Source organism: Anarhichas minor, unplaced genomic scaffold, assembly GCF_050575085.1.
Source record: "Anarhichas minor isolate MPS153535 unplaced genomic scaffold, ASM5057508v1 ptg000011l, whole genome shotgun sequence".
NCBI lineage: Eukaryota > Metazoa > Chordata > Actinopteri > Perciformes > Anarhichadidae > Anarhichas > Anarhichas minor.
In genome coordinates this window covers 10,066,357-10,080,397 of record NW_027466457.1, presented here as the reverse complement: position 1 = coordinate 10,080,397, position 14,041 = coordinate 10,066,357, and the positions used below count along the sequence as shown (strand labels likewise).

General features: G+C 43.6%; 1 protein-coding gene and 1 non-coding gene across 2 annotated transcripts; one reads left to right on the top strand and one right to left on the bottom strand.

Moving 5' to 3' along the window:
- Nucleotides 1-252: 252 nt before the first annotated feature.
- Nucleotides 253-341, bottom strand: trnay-gua (transfer RNA tyrosine (anticodon GUA)). Its single transcript is given in 2 exon segments — nt 253-288; nt 305-341. It is a non-coding gene; the product is annotated as a tRNA-Tyr (tRNA).
- A 5,690-nt stretch (nt 342-6,031) lies between these two features.
- Nucleotides 6,032-13,078, top strand: LOC142948079 (netrin-4-like). The gene is made up of 10 exons (XM_076089961.1): nt 6,032-6,092; nt 6,354-6,910; nt 8,440-8,712; nt 9,500-9,626; nt 9,882-10,070; nt 10,865-11,072; nt 11,216-11,328; nt 11,474-11,542; nt 12,386-12,559; nt 12,936-13,078. The coding sequence occupies exons 1-10, from the start codon at nt 6,032-6,034 to the stop codon at nt 13,076-13,078; spliced, it is 1,914 nt and encodes a 637-aa protein (XP_075946076.1).
- Nucleotides 13,079-14,041: the final 963 nt, after the last annotated feature.

Here is a 14,041-nt window from a genome sequence, read left to right as displayed (position 1 = left end):
TGCTGTCCTTAATTTATGGGTAGCGTTAACGTTACTCACAAAAAGAAATCCCTTTCTAACTACTTTAACTCAAAGCAGAAAGGTTATTGCTAACAGGACATGAAGAAAACGACGCTAACATAAAGAACTACAGTAACTGTAGGAACAGCTTATCGAACAATATATTTTACGATTGTTTTAAGTCAACTAGATGGCACCATAGAGCTGGCTCACCAAGCTGCTTTAAAGCAGAAAGTCCTGGAAAAATTGGTCTCCTTCGAGCCGGATTCGAACCAGCGACCTAAGGATTTCAGCCGCATTACCACTACAGTCCTCCGCTCTACCAACTGAGCTATCGAAGGGACAGTAGCAAGACGTTGTACGCTTGTTTTATGAAGACAGAGTCTTTTCATCTAATTGTTAGTGCCACACAGCTAACTATCGTAACTAGCTTGCATTCATTAGCTTTCAATGAAAGTAAAGTTCAGCACTACGTCGACTGAAATAAACTGGGCGTCTGTTGCTAGTATTTCAACTAAAACCTTAACATTGCAATGTTACAATAATGTCAAACTTTAGTTAGTTTCGTTCATTTTATGGTGAAACTGCGCACCCCGTTTTGCACCAAGAAATAAGGAAAAACGGGGAAAGATATTTTGGTAAATGGCACACCTGTGACCCATCATAATTTAAAAAAATTACTGAGCAAAAGATTGAAAACTAATATCAAACGTGACCTTACCGTTGTTTCTCTGCACCCAGACACAAACAGGTGTGATATGTATCGCTGTGATTAGAGGTGGATCAATATCAAGTAATCTGTTGCCCTCTGGAGAAGTTTGGGAACAGGAGCTTGTTCAAACTGCAACACATCATGTGATGAGTTACTTTTCCCCTTTACCTGCCGGGTCCGGGTACCAAACCCTGTTATTTTCTAATAGAAAGATGCATATATGCTTCATGGAACAAGACACATGGGGCTTACTCTATGTTATGTCAGTGGGATGAGCATTGAAGGGCTTGCGGATGACTTGTATTTCTTTAATTTGTCTCAAACCAAAAACAATTTGTATTCATGAATAATGTCATAACTGTACTCCAGCAGATGAATTATACTTCATGCACCGGACCCATATTGCTGCATTGGTCCTAAATAGAGTAGCCTAATTTAAAAACATCTGCTTTCAAACTAAATCCAATTTAAACCACTAGGTGGCAACATCCCCCTACTTTCTCCTTGAATCACCTACTACTATAGGCTGAGATATATAATTACATTCTTGAGAAAATTAAAATGTGGGGTCAGTTAAAATCATTCATGTCACTTAATCTTAAGTATATAGTGTAATGAGCTTTTAGCCAGTCTCACTAAACGCATTGTACATTCACAAGAGAGGGGAAGTACAGTCTCAGTAGATATCGGTACCAGTAACAGAAAAACACCAGTGTCCTCAAACAGCACAGGTATATAGTGCTTCACCTGAGTATTTATATTTCCTTCTACTTCCTGCTTCTACTCTACTATATTTCAGAAGGAAATTGTGTATGTTTTCCTCCAGAACATTTATATGAGAGCTTGAGTACCTTGTTACTTAGCAGACTAAGATTTTAGTTATAAAACAAAGCATCATTTTATAAAATATGATACATTGTTAGAGTGACACCCACCAGTATATACAATTGTTAAAATGAGTCCCACAGCTGCGTTACAATATTACACATTGATAATCTAATAATACAATACAATAATATGACATTCTAATGGACCATAGAATAAAAGGACCTGTAAATACTTTTACTTGTTATACTTAATATATGTCTCTTCCTGATAAGATATGTATATTTGTGTCTTTTACTTGTAGTATTTCTACACTTTGGTATTGCTACTTTGACCTTTTAAAGATCCCATTACTACACTGGGAGAGGGTCATTGAGATGTAAACCGAAAATCAATGATCGTTGAGCAGAAACGTGACAACGATAATTGCTTTCAGCCAGGTTTATTAAAGGCTTGTAATGTTAAATATAAATGGTTGCTGTCAGCCAAGATGAAGACAATCATCTTGTCCTGACCTGTCAGACAGAAAGGCACTGTGTAGCTGCTTCAACATACATTGCATTACAACAACATGGGGACAGACATGCAGCCTAAAGCAGATCCGTGAGGCAGCCGACATTCCTCTCATAGTGCAGGCAGGTTCGAATCTTCTCCATCCCTTACTGAGATGATCATCCTGTCTGCCCCTCCACTGAGAATCCACGGGGAGCTACTTAACCTCACCCGCCTGAGGTAAAAAAAAAGTCAAAGGGTTTGGTCTTCAAGACATGTTACCATCAATCAGAACCGCTTCAAAAGACAAACTTTATGATTATCCTCAATCTAGCACCAATTTTCCAATGTTTTATGGCTTTCTTCTGCGTTAAATTGTGTTTTAAAGCAGTAAATACTGCAAGAAAATGGAACAGTGGGTGGAATTTTCTCTCAGTATTGGAGCTATTTTCTGAGAGCAAAGTTTAAACTGGGAACAGCCCGAAGGCATCCTCATGATTAACAACTGCCAGCGGTCTTCAATCTGCTTTCCAAGGTCGCCATGTCTGTCACATCCTCATGGGCCATCCCATGTGACCCACGAGGCCTCTTGAAAGATTTACGCCCTCAGTGTTTTGCATGGCACCATACTGTGTACAATGAAAGACAGGTTTTTTTATGGGCTGTCTTGCATGGGCATTTCCTAATGAGCCCTGTACAATGAAGATCAAACACTCATAACAATCTGACACTGTGCCAACGCTTTAAAGTATACACAAAGCAGTTTCTTTTAAAAGGTTACTGTACAATAGATATTTTTATTGTACACTTTTGTGCAGACAGGAAATGACAGAACCACGTGTGCTAATGAATGTTAACAGAGCTGTTACTGTGGAGCACTTTGAACAATTTAAAATGTATCCAAAAATTCACAAATAGCAAGCAAACTAATCCATGTGTTTTCCAGGAGCATCCCTTTTTCAGACTGTGAGTAGAGGTTCTTCTTTAGGGATACGATACAACTTTATCATCCACAACAGTGGATTTGACTACATCTTCATAGAATAGAATAGAATAAAATAGTCTGAGATACAAGTGATACAGCGAACAAACACACAAAAAAGAGGAAAAAAAACACAATTTCAAGTCTAAAATTCCAACCACATTTGGAGTGAAAGGTGAAATGAAGGGGAACTTTGCATTTGGTTATCTTCCTGTGTAACCTTAAACATGTTCAACTATTTGAAATACAACCTGTATCACCTGTCAGATACACACACAGGAACTCACACCTGTGGTTTCGACAATATTAAAACGTGTGTCTGTTTCCTCTCTTACTGTTCATGATACTGTATGTTTTATTTCTCCTTTTATTCATGCCATGTGGCAAATGACATTACACAGGTACACTTTAACACCCTGTGGGGTTTTCTTTCCGCTCCCATAACGCAAAATTTTTTTAACTGGGACACATCTGGCTGCCTGTCTTTTATGAAGGTGAAACACATTTCCCACATGTTTCTGTGTCCACTCTCAAATCCAGGCTGGTGCTCGGTCATCTGTTGAGTCTTTTTCTGTGTGAGTGTGTGTCGAAAGGTGACGTGAAATATAGAGCATAAACTTCCTGAAGTGTCTGGATGGAGTAGGGTTGAGGTGGTGAGGGGAATGTCTGTGGACGGGTAGTGGAGGCCTTTGCTCTGCGAGGAAGAATCAAGAGCCTTTCAACTGTCACTGTATAATATGAATAACTAACACTGTTAATGCCAAATGAGTTACATCATGGGAAGAGTTACATCGTAGGACAAATATTTACAGAACGCAGACCCTGTTTCATTTTTTTTTTGTCATTCCAGATCAAACCATCTGATAAAAATGTGTGTGAGGAGAGTGTTATGGCTAGGAACAAGCAGACAGATAGCAGAGATAAACGTCGTAGAAATGGAATGAAGAGCAAGGAAAAGCAGTGACAGAAGGTGTTTGGAGCCTGTGGGCAAGGCACCTACCCTCCTGGCCTGGAGCATGTCTGGCTTTGTGTCTGGCTTTTACAGGAGAGTAGACAGATTACTTGCAAGGATTGAGACGGTTCAGTGAGCTGAAGGTACTAGATGACATGGCAGCTTGGGGGGGGGGGGGGGGGGGCATATCCTTTTACAGTCTGGAAATAAAGCAGGCCAGCGGCGGTGGAACGGACCCAAGTCCATCATCTTATTGGGCAATTAGAAGACAATGTCACAGCAGCACTGCTGGCTGTGGAGGTCCTGCACCAGACGGTTGCAGGCTGGGAGGTAATTTAACTTGAGAGGAGTATTTCCCCCCAATATTTCATGTGTTATTGAACTAACCCTTATAACATTATTCATAAATGCACTTTCCTGCAGTATTCCCACATAGAAACATGAGCGAGTGGCTGCTTAATCGTAAAACACAACTAGGGTGATTTGGCTCTGTAGAATTCAAGTTGTGTAACAGAGAAAAACAATGACAAACAGCTGGATTTAAAGAGAGTAAAGGAATTTGTTTGTGACGTGCGTCGCTTTCATGCTGCCAGGGGAATATACACCACACACTGGCCGAGATTAGACATCCTTCCTCTGCAGCATTCTTCACGGTCACTCCTGGGATTTGAGGATCGAAAAGCACGCAAGTGCTGTACAAAGAGAACAGCTCAAGGTTCATCACCCCTGGCCCCGGCGGATAATCGGGAGACAACCGAAATAACCCGTGCAAATCTAAAGACACGCAGGCATGAACCCTGTCCCCTTAAAACATAGGAGACCCGTCACTGTGACGAGAGTAGCAGTATTCAAGGAATGTCCTGATCTGGGATGCCTTAGGGAAGAGACTGAGAAATGCTCATGACCCCCATTCTTCTGCTTTAACATACACACTTAATATTCACACGACAGACCACATTCACAGTGAGAACAGATTACTCCTGACCTCATGTATTCACAGCGATGATGCAGATTCTCAATGACACTGTTCCCTTTTCATCTTCATCAGTCCTGTGCTTGGCTGTCTGCGCCACGTGTTAAGCTTTTACACGGTATCCAAGTGGCAAAGCTACCTGCAGTATCATATGAGCCAGTCTTTGGACTCAGTGAGGTGACATCACTGTTAAAAGTTTTTGAAAAAAATGGCATGCAACGGGATGATTATTGGGATCAAGGGTTGTGTGACCCCTCAAGGCCAAGGGCTGTTCTCTGTCTGACGACGAGGCAGGTAAAGCGTGGTTAGTGATTAGCAGTTAGAAATAAGTGGTGATATGTGGCAGGAATGCAACACAATGACATGTTTGACGATCAGTGCTCGAGTGCCTGAGGGTGAGGGTGGGGGTGGGGGGGGGGGGGGGGGGGGGGGGGTTTGGGTTGTGGAGGCAATCTAAATGTCTCATTTATTGTTCGGATGACAGCCAACTGCTTTTTATTATGGATGCTTTTTGAGGAATGCAGAGAAAAAAAAGTGAATGCTTGTCCAAAGAATAAAGATGCAACTATTTGTTTAAGGCTGATAAAAAACAAATAGTCCTAAAGTAGATGATGACAAAGAGGCACAGTCATAATCTTCTTCATAATCACAACATCCCCTTTAAAACACAGTGAACAAGTCTTCCAGGGTTTTGAGATTGCTCCTTTTGAAAAATCTGATTTTCGGAACCAGTGTGGGCGGGGACTGGGAGAAGACAAGAAGAGGGCGGTGCTAACCTCTTCATATTCCCAAATGTCAATGAACAAACAGCAGATTGAACCCTGAAGCGCGTGGGCTGGAATAATTTAAGGATGATGAGGGCTCAGACAATACGATCTAAGTCTAACGCGGCATTTCTACCCCATGACAGACAGGATTAAGCTCACGTTCGAGTCTCTGGGTTTTCTAAATTATTAGTATTATTTTCAAGTAATTATTTTTTATCGGAAAGGAACACGTTGACGTCTGGATATCCTTAGATCAAGCTGTTGAGGGCGCGCTCCAAATTGAATATACGACAGGTGACTTCAAGCAGAAGATAACAACTCCTTCAGGATGAGACTGTGGACTTTACTTGTCATTATCCCGGTGTGCGCATCATCTCCTCTGCCAGCCGGTGAGTTTGAACATGTGTGTCTGAGACTTTTACGCGCGCACTTAATACACTCTGACTGAATACACGCATAAACAAGCATTGCGTGTGCGATTCTGGAAAACGTTGCATCCACGTGCGTAGTGCACACCTTTTAAGAAGGCGAGTTGGGGGAAGCGGGAACCGAACTCACCACCTTTGTAGTAATGGCCTGCCTTTCCTGGTGTATAACTAAAGCACTTTCACTCACTTTACACTAAAATGAACGCACCTTTTTCTTACCAGAAACGTCTAAATCCAAAGGTCCGGCTGTGGAGAGCCGCTGCTCCGGACGAGCCTGCAACCCCCGCATGGGCAACTTGGCCCAGGGCAGAATGCTGGGCACCCAGTCGGTCTGCGGCTCCAACTCCTCGGAGCCCTACTGCGTCTTCAGAGAGACGGCTTCGCCCCGTGGCAGGGAGCCCTGTTCGGCAGCAAAATGCAGCAAGTGCAACTCTGCTATCCCCGTCCAGGCGCACCCTCCCTCTGCCATGAGCGACTCTTCTTTCCGCTACCCAAACACTTGGTGGCAGTCCGCAGAGGGGGTGAAGGAGGAAACGCTCCAGCTCGACCTGGAGACGGAGTTCCTCCTCACCCATCTCATCTTGGTGTTTCGCTCCCCGCGCCCGGCTGCCATGGTGCTGGAGCGCTCCCAAGACCACGGGCACACATGGAAAGCCCTCAGGCATTTTGCCAGAGACTGTGAGGAGGCGTTTGGTCCGGCAGAGGGGTCGCCAGTCGGGGAGAGTGGAGCAACCTGCACCTCCAAGTATTCAGGAGCTTCCCCTTGTACCAGAGGAGAGGTGAGTCCATGTGTCTTGTTTTTGACAGTGTGGCGCGAGAGGGGTGTCTTTGGAGGCCACATACAAATACATAGGTTACTACTTCTGCAGGTAAACAACAAAGAAAGCTATCAACCAATAACGTGTTTTTTCACCCTTTTGAGGCAAATTTGTGATATTGGGCGACACAGATAAATTGAATTGAAATTGAAAATGATTCCACAGGAAGTTTTCTGGACAATAATATAGAAACTCTGTTATAAATTGGATCAAGAGCCAACGATCAGTAATCTTTGAGGTTGCTGTCGTTCATAGAAAAGGTTTTAAATACTGGATTGCGATTTAATTTCTCAGATCTGATATCACACAGCCCACTGAACAAACCGCTGCTTTGTAAACTGACCTCCTCTGATGGGCTGTGGGAGACCTTTTTTGTCAGGCCAGCCTTCTAAGCTGCAAACTGCTTTGACATGCACGGATAGAATATCAATGTGTACTTTTACCTCTGATATTCACTTTTTTTGGAGCTGCTGCATCATCACAGGGAGGCCTGAGCCAGATAACCAGCTATGATTAATTCATGAGCAGGCCGTCCATTCACACAGAGGGTGTACAAGAGAGACTCTCACTGGAGCCTCGGACCACATTGGGAGGTTCTGGTTGAACGTCTGAAAGAATATATGGCTTTGACTGATCTCATAATTGCAGTGTATCTGGAGCAAGTATGTGTCTTGCTCCAGTGTGTCAGCTCACTTGTATAAGCATGTCACCCTTTATAATATAGTCTATCTGTTCCTCAACATGCAAAGGACCCAAAATGTAGAGTTTCAGCAATAAAGTAACACAACAGGCATCATATACTGAGTTTAAACTCTCGGCTTGCTGTAATGAGATTGCAAATCAGAACTAGCTTGCGATTTGTCAAGTGCAATGTTTATACAGTAAAACTTGTTGTCATATGTATCACTCACCATAATATATCATTATATAAAATGCAGTATATTCATTTTGATACAGCATTAAGTCTCTCTTGTGTACAGAACAAACAGACGATGCAGGATGTATTAAGTATGGATTGTAAATCAAAATAAATCGTAATTTCTGACAAATAGAACTGGTATGAGACTTTGATTGAAAATTAAAACAAAATGTATTGAGGATATAGTTTGTCCAATTTGACATATTTTTCTGTCCACAACTCATCCACTCATGCTTCCATAAAAATAACACAATTCTTTTTGTGTTTTTTGCTTTGCTGTTCTTTTTGTGACCGTTTTAATTCTTGATGTTTCTCATATACACACAGAGAGGATGTATCTGAAAGATCAACATCCAACTAAACTTAACGTCCATGTCTCTGTCTGATTTTCCTAGAAATTTGTGGAGCATGAAAGGCGAACCACATTGATGCCTATTTTTCATTTGGCAGACCAAGAAAAAAGAGAAACTGACATCATTTATGTCATGGTCTGTCAGCGTCTGTTATAGAGGCTTTTATGAGTAGAATAACAAGACATTAAGACATTTTCTCCTCTCCTTCAATTGTTCAGGTGATCTATCGAGCTTTGTCACCCTGGAACTCAGTGGATCCGTATGGACCAGCCGCCCAGGACCAGCTCATGATCACCAACCTCAGAGTCCGTCTGCTGCAGCGCCAGCAGTGTCCCTGCCAGGCCAAACATCCTGGTGCTGCTGTCCTCCCTACAGACCACTATGCCATCTATGATTTTATTGTCAAAGGCAGCTGCCTTTGCAATGGACACGCTGACCACTGTGTACCAGCCGTGGGCTACCGACCCAGCCAACAGAAGACCAACAACATGGTGAGCGAATTTTGAGCTGGATTTTGTGAGCTTGCAGGTGCACAATACTCCGCTTAGGAAAAGCTCTTCTGTTGTGAAAACCTACTGAGATGTTGTGTCATGCTGAAGTCTGCCGATGGCTTCGTTTCGTCTCCATCGCTATTTGTTTATGTGGTGAGATTGGGAGTAGAGGGATCAGGGTTTTGTTCCCACCACTCCTTTGTTACTCAGCTGTGCGCTGGTATGTGCCACTGAAGCTGAAGGCTGCAGTGAAGTGCCACAGCTTTACCTACCATTACAGGGATTTAAGTGTGTGGAAACCTTAATTATGGTATTCAGCCTAATGCTTTAACAACCCATAGTCTCTGTCGTGTTATTCTCTTTACTGTAAATGGAGACTAGAAGAGCTTGTTTGATTCCAAGATGGGCTAAAGAGGTGTAGACATGCTACACGGGCAGTACTAAGCTGCACATTGTGTAACTGCTGTGATTGTGCATGTAGATGTTGGTATGTTGCAATGCTTAAGAAGTATTACACACATCACAGATCTCAGCCGGCCCATCGTCAGGCCAAAATGTTTTAAAATGGTTTCCAAGACCACATTACATCAACGAGCTGATGAACATTTCAAAGCAGTTTAAGGAGAACACGATGAAAACTCCCCAAATATACGTTAATCCACAATGTGTTACAGTACTGCTTGCTCACCTTTCTCTAAGCATTGTTCCTGAGCCACTTGAAGACACGCACAGCCATTGAAAGATGCATGCAGATACAATGAGCTAAATACGTTTCTTTGCCTGGCAGGTCCATGGCAAGTGCGTTTGCAGACACAACACAGCCGGTGAGCACTGCGAGCGCTGCGCTCCTCTCTACAACGACCAACCCTGGCAGGCTGCCAACGGCATCATAGGGACGCCACACGAGTGCCAGAGTGAGTGATGGGGCGAGGGAGTCAAATGCAGAGTAGGACACACGGCATGTAGACGTATCTTGAAAATGAATTTAGTCTCATAAATCACATGTGACCTTTTAGACGCTCATGCAAGATGAATAACGGAGCAGTTCCTCTTTTTTTTTTATGTCAGCTATACTGTAGGAGTTATCACTGCTATCTCCGGGGCTTTGAGAGTTCATCAGAGCAAAAACATCGAAGTGTGTTTGATTGTGCATGTCCATCTAAACCTAGAGTGCAAGTGTAATGGTCACGCCAAGAGCTGTCACTTCAGTCGTGGATCGTGGCTAGCGACAGGACGGCGGAGTGGAGGCGTGTGTGACGACTGCCACCACAACACAGAGGGCCGTCACTGCCAGAACTGTGAGAGGGGCTTCTTCAGAGACCCCAGCCGACCAAAAACCGCCCCCGACTCCTGCAAAGGTAAATCTTTTTCTGCAGAGTGTAGCTCTTTTTTTCCCCCCTTAAACCATAACTCTGTATGGATGAATGCCAGCAGAGAATTCCAATTAAGAGTGGGAGTCTTTGATATTTTGAGGGCAGTAATGGAGATCACATTTTTCTTTTGACCCGCCAGACTAAAGCAGATTGATCTCTTATTTTCCCTCAGCACCTTTATGAGTCATTGCCTCCCCAGTGATGAGATAGTAAGATGACTCTAGTCTGCTCCTTAACAGGAATGACGGCGACCGCACTGTTTTGGAATGTGACCGTAATTGCAAACAATGGAGGAATTTTCCATGGACCATGCGAGCACATTTTTCCCATTCTTGCCCTTTCGCCCCGCCAGGCATGCTGAAGCATTTTTAAGACCAAACATGCCGTTTTTGGAAACAGATGAAGCAAGTCTGTAACAAAAATCAATCTGTCATCATGAAGGACCGTCAGGCGGCAGGTCTGACAGCGTAGAGAGGGAGTGATTTACTGTTTGTTTTTGCTGCAGCTGCTTAGAGCATGTTGCGTACATACTCCCAGCTTGTTACAGGAGGATGATAAAATACAGTAAACTTTTCATATCGCCACGGGAGTTCACTGTGTACACTCTAAATGTGTTTGTTTGGGCTTCTACAAGTGTGTTTGTCCTTCGCATACATGCAGACTCATAATGTATACTGAGTGCTTATAGCTTTCTGCCAGAAAAGCAGACACGTCTTTTGACCTGCAAACAGAGATGTTAACATGCAGCCCTATTGCTCTGTCACCCCTCTCCTCTGCAGCCTGTTCCTGCCACCCTGTAGGCTCCGTCCTCTCAGGAGGTAGCACTCTCTGTAACCCTAGCAGTGGGGAGTGCACTTGTAAGCCCGGTGTCGGAGGCCCCCGCTGTGACAACTGCATGCTGGGATACTGGGGGCTTCACGAATACGGCTGCCGTCCATGTGACTGTACAGGGGACTGTGACCCTTACACCGGTGACTGCATTTCTGGGTGAGAGCCAAGATTTAATACCATATCCATATGTATTTTTACTTGGATTAATGATGCACGGCGTAGAGGTGAGTGAGGTGCATTCTGGATGAATTACACTAAGTAGAGCCCTACCTCTGACTGGTTTTACCTCTGCGGCACAGCTCAGATGTGGAGGTCTTCTATACAGCCACCGGCCACATGGGACACAGCAGCAATAATAGTGAGACGGCACTCTTTAGGCTAGAGGAGCTTTTCTCTGCACTGCACCACTCTGGTGAGCCACAGGTCATATCACACCAAATACACTGCACATTCATCAGCCCACACAGATTAAATGCAGCTGTTTCGATGTTTGAATCTATACATCATGAAGAAGTGATTTGTATGAATCTTTTTCATCCTGTTTAATTTTTTTCCAGAGAAATGTGAGTGTGTAGAAGTCACACTTGGCAGCCCTAAACTCTTCTGTGCTGCGGAGTATGACTATGGTAAGTGCTATTTGACGGATGGAACTAATTCAGTATTGTGTGAGCCTGTCATGGCAATGTCTATGATAAAACTCAACATGTTGGTTGTTCCACTTGATATCTTGTCCAGTGATTCCATAAAGGTTTCTTATAATACAATGTTCCGTTTACGTTTGTTGTTACTCATCAAAATACATTACTTGTATCATTGAGATCTATCAACTGTTTTGAATGCTTTTTCTTCCACATCAAACTTTGCATTGTTCACATCCATGTTCACTTGCTAGAAGTCTTCTCCTTCCCTGCCTTTGCTGGTGCATTGCTGTGGTTCTTGGCACATAAATGCCACTTGTAGATCAGTGAGAAACCATTGGCACATGCACCAGGACAAACACAACAAGGACCCACTCACAAAAAACAGAAACTCCACCGGGTATCTTTAAAGAAATGTTGTATTGCACCTCAAGGTCAAAATAGATGCAGCAGAGGCCAAGATATCTAACTTTTAGTCCACAGCCTGGATCCGTAAATGGAGGATCGTACAATTCCCATGTTGCAACTCAATAACATCTTTTAATTAGACTCGCATCTTTCAAATGTAATGCATGCTGTCTTTTAATAAATGTGCAGTCTCCAAAACCCAAGCCGAGATGAAAAATCCTGATGTCAACGCATTATTTTCCTAGACTTGAAAAGCTCCTTCAGGACCAAAGAAGACTTTACACAACTGTTTACAGAAACTTGGTAGTTCTCTTCATGACTTGTAAACTGATGTGGATCTGTAAACGTTTGAGAAGTGGAAGTTGTATTTTGTAGTTGGTAGACTGCTAATTTGTTGAACAACTGTTTGTGTTGCCTTGGCAGTGCTGGTGGTGAAGGTAATGTCAGCTCACGATAAAGGCTCCCATGCAGAGGTGGAGGTCAAAGTCAAGAAAGTCTTGCACCAGAACCCCCAGATGAAGGTCCACAGGGGAAGCGTTACCCTTTACCCAGAGTCCTGGACCACCCATGGCTGTACCTGTCCCATCCTCAACCCAGGTCAGCTGCAGCCACTTCCAGTGGAAAACTTAGAGTGAACAATCTGCCATCTTTGTGCTGAATAGAGGATCTTTGTCGCTGCTCATGCAGGCTTAGAGTGGGTGCCAACGTCCTAGCATCACTCATTTAGATTGGACATTTACAGCTTAAAGATTAGAGCCATCTCTCTGTTATGAGACTGTCTCACATCTAACACTTTTACAATAATCATTTCTGGCAACATTCTTTTAAAGCCGGCCATAGCAGCACAGTATTAGAGTGATTTATTATAGTTATATAATGATTTGCGCTCTTTTTTTACATAAGGTGATTTTTAGTGGCATCCTCAGCAGACTTGAGATTCAGTAGGGTTGATGCTCTGCTCTCTCTTCTCCAGGATCTGAATATGTTGTGGCTGGTCATGAGGACTGGAAGACCGGCAGACTGATGATCAACACCAAGAGCCTGATTAAATCGTGGACTTCAACCCTGGGACGTAAAATTCTCCACATCCTCAGGAAAGACTGTGGCCGCCGGTAGGGCATCGGCAAGAACTACAGAGGGATGGAGAGGTGGAGGATGATCTGTGACATACCGGAGTGTGCAGAAGAAATAGAGGGACTGTTCCAATCGGGCATCGCTTTGACACTAAAATGAAAGCAAAATCTAATGCGTGTGTCTCAAGAGGAGTGCATATCCTCAGGAAACCGCTACAATGCCACAGTGCTGTGTCAATAAGCACATTATTCACCAGACTACAGTCACTTAAAAGTCAAAAAAAACAAAGCAAGACTTTTAATCTGAACAAAGACAAAGCTGATGGTGGAATTTCATTCCTGTACTGTATACTTTCCAGGTTATTTATAAACGATAAGCAAAGCATGTTAAAAACTCAATTACACTTTATTTCCTGGCCAAAGTTCCTTGATGAGCCAGTCAAGTCCTACTGCATCAATTTCATTGAGAGAGGTTTACTTTGAAATCTTGAAAAGGCGCAGAGTAAATTATCCTCGTCGTCTCACAGATATTGCCGATAAATCATGAATGAAGTCAACATTCGATTGTGTGTGAGCGTGGATGTGTGCACTTGCTTGATATCCTTCGCAGGGAGTTCGGGAATGTGCAGGTCAGAACAAGCAACTCCTGGACGAGGGGAGAGGATGACAAAAACATTACGGGAATCAAACGGCTTAATCTGAACAGCTCTGCTCAGCGCCGGCAAACTCGCAAGCCTGCTGTCTGACGAGAGCAAAACACACTCTGCTCCACCATTGCAGGCCTGGCGTACACGCAACCGGCTCAAACACTTGGGATTGAGTTTGCTGTCACAGCTGGTTCAGCTACATGAATGGGTCATTGTCAGGTTGCTCCATTCACATTCGGTGAGGATTTTCTGCTATCCTTGTTCGAACCTGCTTCCTTGTGCGGAGGAAGAGGCTTCTCCAAACCCACGCCTGTGGGAGCCAGTGTGTGTGTGTGTGTGTGTGTGTGTGTGTGTGTGTG

What these genes read in the sequence shown, in the direction of transcription:
- LOC142948079 (XM_076089961.1), top strand. Translation starts at nt 6,032, where the DNA reads ATGAGACTGTGGACTTTACTTGTCATTATCCCGGTGTGCGCATCATCT. An exon ending in AACAGAAGACCAACAACATG is followed by an intron (nt 8,713 to 9,499) that starts GTGAGCGAATTT and finishes TTTGCCTGGCAG; the next exon opens with GTCCATGGCAAGTGCGTTTG. An exon ending in CTGTCCCATCCTCAACCCAG is followed by an intron (nt 12,560 to 12,935) that starts GTCAGCTGCAGC and finishes TCTCTTCTCCAG; the next exon opens with GATCTGAATATGTTGTGGCT.